The following is a 17,692-nucleotide window of genomic DNA, read 5'->3' as shown; positions in this document are numbered from 1 at the left end:
ATGTTCCGCTCCATGCGCAAAACATCCGTCCCGCCCGCCCAACGCAAACACCATGTTCATACTGTGTTCATATTGTACATATATCTTGGAACATACCTTTCATGTTCATACTGTGTTCATAATTGTACACATACGGTGAACATACCATGTTCATAATTGTAGTTCATACTCGTAATAACATACCGTGAACATACATACTGTGTTCATAATTGTACATATACTCGTGAACATACCATGTTCATACTGTGTTCCATACTGTGCACATACTGTGAACATACCATGTTCATACTGTGTTCATACTGTACACATACCGTGAACATACCATGTTTATACTGTGTTCATACCGTACATTATATTGTGAACATACCCATGTTTATACTGTGTTCATACTCGTACATATACCTGAACATGTCACATGTTCATACTATAGTGTTCATACTCTGTACATATACTGTGAACATACCATGTTCATACTCGTGTTCATACTGTACATATACCGTGAACATACCATGTTCATACTGTGTTCATACTGTACACATAGCTGTGGACATACCATGTTCATAATACTGTGTTCATACTGTACATATACCGTGAACATCCCATGTTTATACTGTGTTCATACTGTACATATACTGTGAACATACCATGTTCATACAGTCGTTCATTACTGTTGCATATACCTTGAACATACCATGTTCATACTGTGTTCATACTGTGCCACATACCGTGAACATACCATGTTCATACTGTGTTCGTGTTAGCACACATACTGTGAACATGTACCAGTGTTCATACTATTGTGTTCATACTAATGTACACATACCATTGAACATACCATGTTTATACTGGTGTTCATACTGTACATATACTGTGAACATACCATGTTCATACTGTGTTCATACTGTACAGATACCGTGAACATACCATGTTCAAACTGTGTCTTCATACTGTACATATACTGTGAACATACCATGTTCATACTGTGTTCATACTGCTGTACACACATACCGTGAACGTACCATGTTCATACTGTGTTCCATACTGTACATATACTGTGAACATACCATGCTCATACTGTGTTCATACTGTACACATACCGTGAACATACCATGTTTATACTGTGTTCATACCGCATTACATTTACTGTGTTCATACCATGTTCATGCTGTGAACATACCGTGTTCATACTGTTTTCATACTGTACATATGCTGTGTTCATGCCATGTTCATTACTGTGAACATACCATGTTCATACTGTGTTCATACTGTACACATACCGTGAACGTGCAACACCATGTTCATACTGTGTTCATACTGTACATATACCGTGAACATACCATGTTCATACTGTGTTCATACTGTACATATATACTGTGAACATACCATGTTCATACTGTGTTCATACTGTACACATACCGTGAACATACCATGTTTATACTGTGTTCATACCGTACATATAATTGTGTTCATGCCATGTTCATACTGTGAACATACCGTGTTCATACTGTTTTCATACTGTACACATACCGTGAACATACCATGTTCATACTGTGTTCATACTGTACACATACCGTGAAGACGTACCATGTTCATACTGTGTTCAGACTGTACATATACTGTGAACATACCATGTTCATATATTGTGTTCATACCATACACATACCGTGAACATACCATGTTCATGCTGTGTTCATACTGTACATATACCGTGAACATACCATGTTTCTACTGTGTTCATACCGTACATATACTGTGTTCATACCATGTTCACACTGTCAACATACCATGTTCATACTGTGTTCATACTCTACACATGCACCAGAACATACCGTATGTTCATACTGTTTTCATACCGTACATATTTTGTGTTCATACCATGTTCACACTGTGAACATTCCATGTTCATACTGTGTTCATACCGTACACATACCGTGAACATACCATGTTCATACTGTGTTCATACTGTGCATATACCGTGAACATACATACCATGTTCATGCTGTGTTCATACTGTACACATACCGTGAACATACCATGTTTCTACTGTGTTCATACCGTACATATACTGTGTTCATACCATGTTCACACTGTCAACATACCATGTTCATACTGTGTTCATACCGTACATATGCTGTGTGTTCATACCATGTTCATACTGTGAACATACCATGTTCATACTGTGTTCATAGCGTACATATGCTGTGTTTATACCGTACACATACCCTGTACATACTACCGTGTTGTCATCACTATTTTTAACACTGATTCATAAACATTTGCTTATGACAAAGTCGATCTGGAAGAGTCTTGTCTCTTTTTCATATTTGAGTGGGTTATGATGTGGTTCAGCTTGTTAGTGGAATCTCCGGGAAACATAACATTTGTGCTTGGAGGTCAGACAGATATCTTTAAGGAAACCGAGAAACACAGTCCCTTATAGAAAGTGTTCACAACAGGCTGGAGAATTGGAATTATTACTTTTGGTCACCTGGTATATTTCTATTGTAATAACCAAGTCCTTTGTTCTTAATACTTTATTCTTGTCTTGTAGTTGTCTTATTACTTCTTTTGTATGCTTTTTATGAGTTTGTTTAGTTGTGTCTTGCCCCCATTAGTTAACTGGCTTATCTGATTCAAATCTTTAGTGATGGAACACTTTGCAGGAACTTGGAAGTACTCTTGTAATAAGAACTGTTTCCTAGATATGCTGAAAGTAGAAGTCCTGCTTTGGTGGGTGACAATGTTACCACTGTCACCTTTGTGGTAAATTGTAAGTATTCAGCTATGGTACACTGTAATAACCACGGCGGTAAATTGTAAAGTATTCAGCTATGGTACACTGTAATAACCACGGCGGTAAATTGTAAAGTATTCAGCAATGGTACATTGTAATAACCACGGCGGTAAAATTGTAAGTATTCAGCTATGGTACATTGTAATAACCACGGCGGTAGAATTGTAAGTATTCAGCTATGGTACATTGTAATAAACCACGGCGGTAAAATTGTAACCATTCAAGCTTCATAACAAATCGTAATACCCACGGTGGTAAAGTTGTAACTATTCCAGCTATGTTTCATTGTAATAACCACGGCGGTAAATTGTAACTATTCAAGCTATGTTACATTGTAATAACCACGGCAGTAGAATTGTAATCTCTTGCCAAAACCGCCTACAAAACGGCATGGCTTGGAAATGAGATTTTATGTGCTACTCGGTATGATGGGCCAGTCAGCCCTTTATAGTCTGTTTGCAGTGAAAACGTACCCTCGATGAATTTCACCTTTAATAAAAACGTAAAATCAAATGAAAGTGGAATTAGAAGTACGAATCCTCATGATTTTACCTTGCCAATTGAACATTTAAATCTCAGGAATTTTATTCAACTTAGGATAAAAGCTGTTAAACAAACGATCATAGTTTCAAAAGGCTATTGTTGGTTTGTATTACAAGGGGGTATGCACATTAAATGGAAACACCGAGGAAGAAGTAGGGGTTGGTCTGTAAGGGAGACAGTTAGAAAGGAGCTGCATGCAAGGGGTTGGCAGAGAAAGTCGAGGGAATTCCATCACCGATCATGAAACCCTGAACAAAAGGCGAGCGAAGGTTGAACTGGTGCTTACAGCATAGAAATTTTAACTGGGACAATGTGATTTTCTCAGTTGAAGTTCTGTGTGGCTGTTTCTAATACACTGAAATGCTGGACCAAACAAACTGAAAACCTTTGTATTAACGCCCAAAGTACAGTCCGAAATTTAACGTGTGGAGTGGCATATATGTGTTAGGGGCAACGTCCTCTGTGCATTTGAATGAAATAATATGAACAGTGAGCGGTACACAGATATTCTCGAGGGACATTTACTTCCATCTGCTCACGTAATTCTGTGGAAACTTTGGATTTTCCAGCAGGACAACGACCCAAAACATCGTTCAAAGTATTCACAGGGCTGGCTTCGGACCCAAAATATAACATTATTAGATTGGCCAAGCTATAGCCCTGACCTAAATCCAATAGAAAATGTTTGGGGACTTTTGAAGCAAAGTGTCAATAAGAAAAAACTGACAAATGTTGCTGAAATGAAAGAAGAGGTGGTCCGATATTGGGACAGCATGGATCACGACTTTCTAACTTCTTTGATCGGAAAGAATGCCCCGCCGCATTGAAGCCTGCATTGCTGTCCATGGTGACTTGACAAAGATACTCAACTGCCTCCACCTGTCTTTGAATCTGACAGTTATGTTCTGCTAATATTCACATTCAATGGGTGAGTAATGAGTGAAAAATTATAAAATTACAATCTCTAAATTCTCAATGAATTTCTGGTTGTACTGTAAGTATACATACGTGGATTAAACTTAAACGTAGTAGACGGAAATTCGACATACGGATGAAGATATGTATGGTTGTCATTGTCAGCATTAACTCAGTTCACACACAGTGCATCATGTGTGTGGACACAAAGGGAACGTTCAGGTCAGTACCTGGTGACACCACCCTTGCAGCCAATCACTGCTCGACACCGCCTTGGAAGGGATTGCACAGGTCGTCGGATTTGGGCTGGGGAATTCTCCTGCATTCCTCCCTGCAACGCGCTGGCAAGTTCTGCAAGTGTCTGAGGACGATGGTGACGTTTGCGGACGCGTCAATCCCATAGTTCGTCCCATAGATGCTAGATCGGGTTCAGATCAGGCGATTAAAGAAGACCAGGAAGGGCATTGAGGCTTGCATTGACGTGCATTACGTGGAAAACTTTTGTCTGTATGCACTTTTCATGTATCGGTTTCATTTTTTCATCACAAACGTTTGCAAACACATTTTGATGCGTTTGCTCGCAATACGGCTGCAACAACCACGACATGATTAACGGAATTCAAACAGAGGAATTGTCTATATGAAAATGAACTGCTGTGCGCTTCGTTTGGTTTCAACGATGAAATAGTTATTTTATACAAATATGATCAATTACTGTTTGCATGAAATGTCAAAGCTAAGATGGTGAAAGGACAATTGTCAAACAATATCGCTAATTCATTATTTTTTTCAAAGTGGTAACGTCATATCAAACAAATTTCAACACTGAACCGCCTAGATCAAACACAAACAACGCGGAAGAGGAGGACTGACGCCATTTATAGGAATTTCCAAAGGACTTGTAATAAATTTTCACTGTCATGTCGGACAAACATTCTAACGCATGAACATATCATTTATATCTCTAATAATTTTGATGGAATCGATTTTTCTGCCCTTCATAATAATATTTTGGGTAAAATAGATAAAGCATATCTATGTTTAACATGGAACACCTAAAGCACACAGTGCCCTAGGGCACACCCTTGATGTTCTTCCTACTTTGAGCCCTGGATGCATGCAATATGGGATGATGTATCCAGTATGTGCATGTAAGGTTCCCCAACCCACCCTGGATGTATGTCAGTAGGCTGGGGAGGATGATGTATCCAGTATGTGCATGTAAGGTTCCCAACCCACCTCTGGATGTATTTTAAGTAGCTGTGGGATGATGTATCCAGTATGTGCATGTAAGGTTCCCAACCCACCCTGGATGTATGTCAGTAGCTTTGGGATGATGTATCCAGTATGTGCATGTAAGGTTCCCAACCCACCCCTGGATGTATGTCAGTAGCTGTAGGATGATGTATCCAGTATGTGCATGTAAGGTTCCCAACCCACCCTGGATGTATTTTAGTAGCTGTAGGATGATGTATCCAGTATGTGCATGTAAGGTTCCCAACCCACCCTGGATGTATGTCAGTAGCTGTAGGATGATGTATCCAGTATGTGCATGTATAGGTCCCAACCCACCCTGGATTTTCATTCTGACATCAAAATAAAGAAAGGTTCATATCTTTACTTTTCTCCGCCGAAGAAGTGAATACCCTGTCATAATAAAATACACTCATGAAACACATTCATGAAAACAGGCGAACTTGATCTTTCTTCATCTAAACTATTTAACAAATGTTTCCAAAGCAAAGCGACTTTATGTAGATCATACATGTATTTATATACATTACCAAGTGATAATATTTTTAAGTTCGTTAAAATAAGCTATACAATAAGCTAAAATCATTTCAAATTGTTTGTCTGTCTCCGAGTCTCCAATTAATCCCCCCTCTGCCTAGCCCTCTCTGCAATGCTAACACCCAAAATAAAGCAATTTAGATTTCGTCAGGGTTCATGAGTCTCCTTTCTCACACTGGGGCTCCTTTGTAATTTAAAAGGTAACTGTTTGTTATTATCAAATATATATATATATATATATGACACACACACACACTACTACACACACACGTATATATATATTCAGAGACTAAGCGTTAGTTTAGATACAGGGTACTCCGTCATACCATGTTCTTGGTGTAGTAGATAGAGCCTCAGCGGGTGGGTTCCATCCCGACTCCCGCTTCTTATAATAAAATATACATGGACATTTTCATGAACTGGACAGACTGTTCGATCTCTCAGCTTGACCTGATCAAGTGAATACTTATGCATTGCATGACCATGTCAAAACTTTTTGGGTCTATTATTGTGAAATCGTCAGCAATGTCCTAACTTTCTTTATAAAACAAGCTACAAATGGTTTAATGTTTCCGACTCGGGCTTTTATGCAACATTTATAACATTATCTGCTCCCCTATTTAATGAAGTTTAACTCGACTCCGCCGCTTGTGCCATATGACATGTGTAGAGTAGCTCAGGTGTACAAGCTGAACAAGCTGTACCTTTAATGCTGGCTTATCAGCTGAGACACTGTCATTGTTTACTGGCTTAATGGTCTACCTCAGCTTCCAGAAACAGCAGCATTAATGTAAGGTTACCTTGCCTTTATGCTGGCTTATCAGCTGAGACACTGTCATTGTTTACTGGCTTAATGGTCTACCTCAGCTTCCAGAAACAGCAGCATTAATGTAAGGTTACCTTGCCTTTATGCTGGCTTATCAGCTGAGACACTGTCATTGTTTACTGGCTTAATGGTCTACCTCAGCTTCCAGAAACAGCAGCATTAATGTAAGGTTACCTTGCCTTTATGCTGGCTTATCAGCTGAGACACTGTCATTGTTTACTGGCTTAATGGTCTACCTCAGCTTCCAGAAACAGCAGCATTAATGTAAAGTTACCTTGCCTTTATGCTGGCTTATCAGCTGAGACACTGTCATTGTTTACTGGCTTAATGGTCTACCTCAGCTTCCAGAAACAGCAGCATTAATGTAAGGTTACCTTGCCTTTATGCTGGCTTATCAGCTGAGACACTGTCATTGTTTACTGGCTTAATGGTCTACCCTCAGCTTCCAGAAACAGCAGCATTAATGTAAGGTTACCTTGCCTTTATGCTGGCTTATCAGCTGAGACATTGTCATTGTTTACTGGCTTAATGGTTTACCTCAGCTTCCAGAAACAGCAGCATTAATGTAAGGTTACCTTGCCTTTATGCTGGCTTATCAGCTGAGACATTGTTATTGTTTACTGGCTTAATGGTTTACCTCAGCTTCCAGAAACAGCAGCATTAATGTAAGGTTACCTTTCCTTTATGCTGGCTTATCAGCTGAGACATTGTTATTGTTTACTGGCTTAATGGTTTACCTCAGCTTCCAGTAACAGCAGCATAAATGTAAGGTTACCTTTCCTTTATGCTGGCTTATCAGCTGAGACACTGTCATTGTTTACTGGCTGCTTAATGGTTCACCTCAGCTTCCAGTAACAGCAGCATAAATGTATCTCTACATGGTGGCAGTTTGGGCAATTAGGATTTGTCATTGTATTTTATTTTATTTAAGAAACAAACTGCTAAAAGATTTCACTGTAACAGTTTACTAACGGTCTTAGCCCTTACCTGCTAATCTTATATTACAGAGTGTTTGTCGTATGCAGATAGTTTCACAAAACAGTCATATCATCACTGTGTGCGGGAATACGTAAAGAAGTACACCAAGACGTCAGCGACAATGTGTGAACACATATGCCGACGTGAGAAGGGATTCACCTGTGGAGCATTCCACTACTACAAAGGAAACTGTTACACAATGAAGTGGGGCCTGAGGTCGCTTGAGAAGACCTGGGAACACAAGACACAAGCTTGTGAACAGTACACACGGGACTGTAAGTGTGCTGAATACTTTCATGTGGGTGGTGGGTAGCCTTGTGGGTAAAGCGTTCGTTCGTCACGCCGAACACAAGGGTTCGATTCCCCACATGGGTACAATGTGTGAAACCCATTTCTGGTGTCCCTCGCCGTTATATTGCGGGACTATTGCTCAAAGCGCTCTGATTATTAAATTTTGTATATTTCTGGTGTTCTGAAAATTCTGGAATGTTGCTATTGTGTGGGTTCGAAGCCCGGACTCAGCCCATCAAAAATACCAAAATCTGTACTTTACTAAGAAAGTGTAATCCCAAATAGAACATATGTTGCTAAAACTAAACAATATCACGGCGGGGGACACCAGAAATGGGCTTCACACATTGTACCCATGTGGGAATCGAACCTGGTCTTCAGCGTGACGAGCGACTCTGTAACCACTAGGCTACCCCACCACCCCGTAAAAACAAAACAAAATAAGATACAAAATGTACACCCGTGTACAACACAGGATACATGTAAATATTAAGACTTGGTATGCAATATCGCGGATATAGTATCCATTATGTTCTGTGAGTTGTTTCTGTCGCCAGCTTGTAGATAATACTGCCGTATATGTACTAGCAGAGCCAATCGTCATCGAAAACAATGGCAGCCCAGGAACAGACCAGCTGGTTCATGAAGTTAGTGCATGATCGTGGGTGGGTATGGCGAGATGTTACCCACTAGGTGTTTTGAGGGACTGATGATGTCTTCTAAACTAACGGCCAAAGAGAGTTAGCACCGACTTCACTTGACAATATATAGAAACAAAGACGTATGCGGTATTTATGGTAATTATTTTACAAACAGAAATCATTTTTCAATTATTTGTAAATTGTAATGCTGGTCTTGCATTTGCGACAATTAATTAAGAAAGAGCGAAGGGGTCAACATTAAAGATTACACAAACTAGAGTTTATTCAAAAAGTGCATAAAGAGTCACATATTGAGACAGGAATAAGGGGACACGTCATCAATAGCGAGTGTGACCACCCTGGGCATCCATACATGCCAACACACGTCTTTTCATTGACGTCATCCGTCGGCGGATGACGTCAGCAGAAATCTGTTTTCATAAGTCCAAGAGAGTCTGTTCAGGTTCCTGTCAGGTTCATTGCAGGTGGTGCACGCTGTCTCAGCTGATGATCAAGATACCCACACTGGCCACAGACGTGTTCAATGGGTTTCGTTGTTTAGGTATTCTCGAACAATTCTTGTGGTGTGAGGCCTTTACATTGACGTGCATCAAAATGTCACTTCTTGGCTGTTGTCGAATAAAGGGCACCATTGAAGTTCTCAACACTTCACCCCTGTATTCCTGGACATTCAGGTTTCTTCGGATGATAACCAGTCTTACAATTCTCTGGCTACAAACGCCGCCCGATACCATGACGCCTCCTCCATCGAAAGGATGAACTTCTCATACGCTGTTTTGCGCCAGTCACTCTCCTCGAAAAACTCGAACTCTGCCATCGTCTCTGAACCCATTGAACCGACTTTCATCTGTAAAGTGCACTCTCTCCCAGTCACGTCCCTCCCGCCGACGAACATTGCAATCTGTGTTGGCGGCGTAGACGGGTCAAGGCCATTCCACGGAAGTTGCGCTAGTAGGCTCGTATACCAGCCATGCCAAGCTGTCGATGGACAGTTAGTCTGCTGATGGCGTTCCCTGTCGCCGCCGTTGACATCGACGTCTAGAAATCTGTTCCGGATGTCTATCTGCGTATGTAGCGGTCTTGTGTCGGTGTCGTGACTCTTTGTCTTCCCGGGCGGCCTTGGGTCTGGCCTGTTTGCTGGTAGCGGTTTTTCAATTTGCTGATGGTGGCCTGGCTGCAGTTGAAGGTTCTTGCCAGCTGACGTTTTGAAGCCCTCATATTGGCCATACCTATCGCACTGTCTCGTTGTGCTTGCGTAAGTCTTGGCATATTTGTGGTTGTTTTTCGATTACTGCATGCTTGCTCTGACCAACATCGGTATTTATGCCAATATCACGCACGTACATTTGGACTTATGTCCTACAATTACGTTTTTCGCGTTTTGAAAAATGCATGATTTTTTTCGGACAGCTGCGTTGTTATCGGGACCATGATGCGTTTTAGCGAAGTTTGTCTGCTTTGGTTTTAAACCTGCACCAGCGATTTTGTGTTTTATACAATCACTTGAAAAGGGACAACTTTCTTTGCCTGGTAGTATATATACAACTCCATGACGAGAAGGGGATACGATTTCACTGTGTGTTCTAGGTAATCCCAACTGTGAGATGGGATACAGCCTCATACCGGACAAGAACAGATGCGTCCTGGGTAGGTAGACTGACCCATCTTAGACTGCAGTCATTGCTTCACCCAAGACCACATCGATTGACTCATCCTAGACCACATAGACTGACTCACCCTAAAACACTTCGACTGACTCTTCCTAGACCAAATCGACTAACTCTCCTGGACCACATCCACTGACTCTAACTAGACCACATCCACTGACTCACCCTAGACCACATCCACTGATTCACCCCTGGACCACATCGACTGTCTCACCCTAGACCACATCGACTGTCTCACCCTAGACCATATCGACTGTCTCACCCTAGACCATATCGACTGTCTCACCCTAGACCACACATCGACTGTCTCACCCTAGACCACATCGACTGTCTCACCCTAGACCACATGGACTGTTTCACCCAGGACTTAGACCACATCGACTGTCTCACCCTAGACCACATCCACTGACTCACCCTAGACCACATCCACTGATTCACCCTCTGGACCACATCGACTGACTCTAACTAGACCACATCCACTGATTCACCCTAGACCACATCGACTGTCTCACCCTAGACCACATCGACTGTCTCACCTTAGACCACATCCCCAGACCATTATTGACTGACTTCACCCCAGGATGGTTGTGCTGGACCAATACCAACTGGTTTGTTCCTCTTTGGACCACATCGACTGACTCTAACTAGACCGCATCGACTGACTCTAACTAGACCACATCGACTGTCTGTCCCTAGACCACATCGACTGTCTCACCCTAGACCACATCGACTGGCTCACCCTAGACCACATCGACTGACTCACCCTAGACCACATCGACTGACTCACCCTAGACCACATCGACTGTCTGTCCCTAGATCACATCCCCCAGACCACATTGACTGACTCACCCCAGGATGGATGTGCTGACCAATACCAACTGGTTTGTTTCTCTGTTCCAGATTGCAAGGTGTACAGTAACAAATTCCAAAAACAGTCTGACTTTGTCTGTGTCAGCAAATACCACAAGAAGTTAAAGGATATTAGTAGAAGAGAGTTGTGAATGGGCATGCCTTCAGACTAAGGACAAGTGTGATTGGATATGAAATATACCAAAATCTTTGTTATATTGTAACAGAAGACAAAGGTTCGCAAGCAGAATGGAAAAGTGTATGATAAAGGATGTACTCACCATCAGAGAATCTGCAAAACTAGTTACCTGCACAGGTAAACCTTCAATATCGATAGCAGGAATTCTGTCAATACAATATTGTATTAATGACAATGGAGCATCGTAATTTCTATTCTGACAACAAAATTATATAATTTTTTGAGACAGAAAAAGCAGAAAATGTTCATGAAAACAAATATCATGTTATATTTTTCACATGCATTGTTTTTCTGTTAATTCTGATTCACTCAAACATGTAGATTACATAAATAAAGATTATAAACAGCTCATTACTGTCTTCGGGCACCTTATTCAAAGGACATCAATTCAGTGCTATCACTTTCACAGACTCTATACGGAGAGACATAACCAAATCATCTGCCGATATTGTACAGTAAATGGTTTGAAAGAACTTTCGGGAGAGGGGTGGACCAGTAGAAGAAAGCGCCGTAATTTGCTGTGCAGAGTTCGGTACTTTATGTGCTGCACGAACCTTTGGTCGTGCGATCAAATCAACGGATTTGCATGGCAGAATTAATGATTTAAACAGTATTTTATTTACATTAATGTTTACATTTTTCATAATACACGACATAACAAAATGGAAATAGGATTAGCATATGGCCTATGTCCATGCTTCTCCGCATATAGTTCGTTATTATCTTGACTTAATTCTATGGAGCAGACATTAGGACATTAATGAATGAATCAAAACAAAAGAAAAATAAACAAAAAGAAAATATAGAACAAGATACCAAGTGCATTTTATGTTTATAGGTTGTTACTTGAATTCCGTAAAGCGGTTAGTTTCAGTTATATAATTCTGAACGGATTTTATAGAATTAATGGGTATAGTGACAGCACTCCGTGACCCGCTCGTCAAACAACACAAAATATAATTCTAACAGACTCACTCAACGGGCTCCGAGAAATAAAACACAAAACACCAAAACCAACCTAAACTAATAAACGAAATGCTTAAAAGCAGCCAGGATGTACACGAGTTAGGAAAAAGGTTCATATGAATCCCTGCCCATGTCGGTGTGTCTGGCAACAAACATGTCGACCACGCAGCCGAAGTGGCACTTAAACTACCAGAAGTTAACTTAAACATACTTTGATGTAAACACGATGCTAAAAGCCTATGAAAACAAACCTTCCAAAACTGGCAAAGTAAGTGCCAAAATTCAAATTCAAAACTTGGATATTTACTAAACAAACACTCAGAAACCTAAAATCTACCATAAATCTGAAAATATTGGAAGGGCGATAACCATGTCATACGAACTTATTTTCCGACCCGCTTAAAATTAAAACAAAAAACATCAAACGGGCAAATGTACACACAGCAACGAAACAGAAACTCTCGAACATGTCCTACTACAATGCAAACACTACAAAACACTATAGAGTGGTGTTCATTTGACACTAACACAACAAACACTACAAAACACTATAGAGTGGTGTTCATTTGACACTAACACAAACACTACAAAACACAATTGAGTGGTGTTCATTTGACTCTAACACAACAAACACTACAAAACACTATAGAGTGGTGTTCATTTGACAAACACTAGTAAGTCCATTAAATAACAAACTGGCAAAGGTATATTTCTCATGAAAACCACGTAAAAAAACTAGTACCAACATAAAAAAAACCAATGAAACCACACAATTTAACAAAACAAACAAATACCAACCTAACCAACCCGTACTTCCGCTACCCCTACCACTCATGAGAAATCTCCAAATTAAAAATTCACATAAATGAACTTATATGTAACCCTAAGCCCCTTCAGGTTGGTATATATCTTTCGGTGAAAGCATCCTTGCACTAAATGGCCTGGCTCTCCACATGGGTATTAGTGTGAAGCCCATTTCTGGTGTACCCGGTCGGGATATTGCAGGAATATTGCTAACCTAAAGTCACTCACTAAATGGTCTGGTGGGCCTGCGAAATGGGCATAATGTCGGAAAGCGCACGTAAAATCTCTAAATCATCATAAATTCATAGCGAACAGATAAAATATATCTCTGGGACAATTAAAATCAGGCGAATTCTCCTAAATGTTACCCTAGTCTTACAGATTATAGTCACTGGAACCGAAGATGGAAATTAAAGACTTCAAGAACACACAGGTCCTTGACCAAAAGTATCAACAAGAGAAGATCCGGGTTAGAACTGGGCCTCCTTCACAGAGCACTAAGATGATCGTAAGTCACTAAGGTAACCATAGTGCTATGTTAAAATGGGGTTGTCATTCACATTGTACATGCTTCTCCGTCAAAATCATCATCACTGTCCCAAAGCCATAAATTATGAACGGTTCCCTTTGGTGACGACTTCCACTTTCCAATGTGTAACTCTGCATGCGGGACATGCAAGCTGTCGTGTGTATTTTCTGGGTGTTCCACAGACTCCTGCATAAGATCTTTGTTATCAACACATAACATTGTTCTACATTCTTGGTCTTGAAACATATATTTTATGACTCCTACGAGTTTAATAAGTAGGGTATGAAAGAATCGAGTGTTAATTAATTTCTTTTTGAGTGGTATGTTACGCCTTGACAGATGTACTTTTACTTTTTGATTGGCATTTTGAAGTGGAGGCTATGAAGAATGAGGACAATGTTATGGATATACAACTTAGGGGATAACTGTACTGTGTTTGACGAAGTAAGCGTAAGCGAGCCGATATAACGTTAAATTTGCGGCTATATAACCACCGGTATACGTCCCCAATTTGTCAAACACAGTACAGTTATCCCCATTCTAATTCAACTCGTTTTACGCTGTTGTTTTGTGAAAGAAATTCATTATTTAAACCAGGTCAAAGTTCCTCTAGGTCAAACGTTAATCATATCACTCCTTGAACTTACACCATCGCCAGAAAAAGTAGTTCCCTTTTCAAACTACACACGTTTAATTTGTGCACACAGACTAAATCTGACAATGAGGAATAGATCATAGTATTATAGATAAAATGGACGGAGTTATGATGAAACCGCCCTCTAGTTACAGAAATGGGCGGCCCGCTGATTCCTCAACTACGGGCCATTATCAGTTCTGTTGTCAAATGACGTCACAGCAGGTGACGTCACGCCCATAATGACGTCATAAATCTTGTTTCATGATGTAACAGTGTTGGGTCAACAGCCCGTTGCGAGTAAGTTGTTTGAACTTAAAATCAAATTTATGATTTGTCTTTTTAACACAATTAAATTCCACCCATTTTAACTGGAAAGGGGAGTTAATTGACCTATGGCTTCTGCAAATGACAATATCCTGTAGCAATACATTCAAAGGTTTTGGTGAATCGGTTTTGAAATTGCGACCGTATTATACCGGTGGTTATATAGCCGCAAATTTAGTTATATCGGCGACGCGTAAGCGGAGCCGATATAACGTTAAATTTGCGGCTATATAACCACCGGTATACGTCCCCAATTCGTCAAACACAGTACAGTTATCCCCATTCTAATTCAACTCGTTTTACGCTGTTTTTTCGTGAAAGAAATTCATTATTTAAACCAGGTCAAAGTTCCTCTAGGTCAAAGGTTAATCATATCACTCCTTCAACTTACACCATCGCCAGAGAAAGTAGTTCCCTTTTCAAACTACACACGTTTATTATGTGCACACAGACTAAATTTGACAATGATGAATAGATCATAGTATTATAGATAAAATGGACGGTATTATGATGAAACCGCCCTCTAGTTACAGAAATGAGCGGCCCGCTGATTCCTCAACTACGGGCCATTATCAGTTCTGTTGTCAAATGACGTCATAGCAGGTGACGTCACGCTCCATAATGACGTCATAAACCTTGTTTCATGATCTAACAGTGTTGGGTCAACAGCCCGTTGCGAGTAAGTTGTTTGAACTTAAAATTAAATTTATGATACTGTTTTGTCTTTTTTAACACAAATTCCACCCATTTTAGCTGGATAGGGGAGTTAATTGACCAATGGCTTCTGCAAATGACAATGTCCTGCGAAACAGCGTTACCCCAATAGTGTAGGGATACATTCAAAGGTTTCGGTGAATCGGTTTTCAAATTGCGACCGTATATGCTGATTATACGGTCGGAAATTTATAGCATTGACCAATCAGAACTCGTGTTACATACTAAGTTGAATTAGAATTCAAATATACTGAATATAGAAGTTGTATATCCATAAATTCTTCAGATGAATTTTAGTATGAATAAATACAGTTTTAACGACTTTAAGTGGTTATCTATCCAAAAATCAGTCCGTGATATGAATGGATTGGGATTACCGATTATTTTTTTTGTAATATTTTACACCATCACATTATAAGTTTTGACATTGCAGATTCTTCCTCTATCGCGTTCAAAGATGTGACATGCCTTTCGCTCGTCATCTAGGATCTAGGATCTAGGATCTGGATTGGGATTACTGATTATTTTTTTTGTAATATTTTACACCATTACATTATATGTTTTGACATTGCAGATTCTTCCTCTATCGCGTTCTCTAAGATGTTACATGCCTTTCGCTCGTCATCTAGGATCTAGGATCTAGGATCTGGATTGGGATTACCGATTATTTTTTGTAATATTTTACACCATTACATTATATGTTTTGACATTGCAGATTCTTCCTCTATCGCGTTCTAAGATGTTACATGCCTTTCGCTCGTCATCTAGCCCCCTTGATGCCACAGGGACATATATGTCCTTCCCTTCAACCCTCAATTTGAAGTCCAATAAAAATCAAAATATCCCACGCACACAAATACACTTCACAGTTTCTGAATTCTGCGGGAAATTTCCTGTTTCTTGATACCATCCACTATTATTTTAGACAAAGCTCAAGTGCTGAAAATGACCTTCCAAAATAGGTTTCATCGAAAATGTCGCCATTTTGACACAGTACGAAATCGCGATTCACACCGTCATTTGCTGTATGTTTTGAAATGTGAAAATCGGATAATTCCTGGGAGTACTTGAATTTCCAAAATAACATATTCATGATCACTGATATCAGTTTTACATGAAATCGCTAATTATAATTCTGAAACGTTGCCGATGAATCTAGAATCGGTTGGGATGTTTTCGAAAATGCACTTACCCAATCGCCCAATCCTTCCGATTACACTGTCAGTATTATCATGTATATTTTGCGGATAGTTCAGATACTTTTTCATGAAACTGACCTCAGTATCTACATTTAGCCTTGTCCAATACCATATCATACGTGCATATAGGGCTTACGGTGTTTTATTCTTTGAAAGTTTTTGATTGTTTGAATAATATTTACATAAGAAATTGACACATTTAGCGCAGTACACCATATTCTAAACCTTTACACAAGTGTAATAAGATCAAACGTAGCCATAACTGCAATTACTTTAGTTCCTATGATGTACAATATTCAATGCATTTGAACTAATATTGCAGTTTCACATGAACAGGTTAATGAACGGCGATTTGATTAAACCTTATAAGTAAAACTGATAATATTTAATGAAAATGATTTATGTATGTTATGAAATGTATATGCACACACATTTAAAGGAATTGTCTTGTTCATTGCACATTTTTGTGTCGTTTTATAGAGAAAACAATGATGTAAATTGATTGGCCAGGTGCGCGTTTGTCGGAAACGTTTTATGATTCACTATCATTGTTTTCGATAATATAATCAATTCATATTCGATTTAAAAATATTGTGATGACAGGATATCAAACTCTAACTATATTTATACGAAAATTGTTTAAAAATGCATAAAGCATGTCATGTCTTAATTTGGACAAATCTTACATCCATATTCTAATATATAGTACGTACTAGTTCCATATATAAAAAGCTATCTTTTTTGCATCTTCCATTGCATACTTATGAAGAGAAATAGCTACATAATCATAAATAAATAAAATTCCTATCCTAAACAAAATATTCAGGTGTTGTGAAATGTTATTTTTCATTTACGTTAAATTGATGCCAAACAGGTGCGCGTGTTGCTCATGATAAGATACACAGTCAAACTGTCTAATTGTTGATATATTCAGGACACTATTTAAAATGGAAAAAAACAGTCATTTTATGTTTTGTCTAAAGAGTGTTAATTCTGACAAAGAA

General features: G+C 39.5%; 1 protein-coding gene across 1 annotated transcript; it reads left to right on the top strand.

The window, feature by feature from the left end:
• The first annotated feature begins 7,882 nt into the window (after window positions 1-7,882).
• Window positions 7,883-11,845, top strand: LOC124265790. The gene is made up of 3 exons (XM_046700617.1): window positions 7,883-8,122; window positions 10,388-10,447; window positions 11,368-11,845. The coding sequence occupies exons 1-3, from the start codon at window positions 7,969-7,971 to the stop codon at window positions 11,466-11,468; spliced, it is 315 nt and encodes a 104-aa protein (XP_046556573.1). The 5' UTR covers window positions 7,883-7,968; the 3' UTR covers window positions 11,469-11,845.
• The last annotated feature ends 5,847 nt before the right edge of the window (window positions 11,846-17,692 follow it).

The sequence above is a fragment of the Haliotis rubra genome, unplaced genomic scaffold (assembly GCF_003918875.1).
Source record: "Haliotis rubra isolate DU_JTF1 unplaced genomic scaffold, ASM391887v1 Scf996, whole genome shotgun sequence".
NCBI classification, from domain to species: domain Eukaryota; kingdom Metazoa; phylum Mollusca; class Gastropoda; order Lepetellida; family Haliotidae; genus Haliotis; species Haliotis rubra.
The sequence above is the reverse complement of the archived record's forward strand: the minus strand, read 5'-3'. Positions and strand labels throughout refer to the sequence as shown.

Bases quoted from the DNA above. Each gene is read 5' to 3' on its own strand.
- LOC124265790 (XM_046700617.1), top strand. From the start codon at position 7,969: ATGTGTGAACACATATGCCGACGTGAGAAGGGATTCACCTGTGGAGCA. The intron at 8,123-10,387 runs GTAAGTGTGCTG...TGTGTGTTCTAG, and splicing joins TGAACAGTACACACGGGACT to GTAATCCCAACTGTGAGATG. The intron at 10,448-11,367 runs GTAGGTAGACTG...TCTCTGTTCCAG, and splicing joins CAAGAACAGATGCGTCCTGG to ATTGCAAGGTGTACAGTAAC.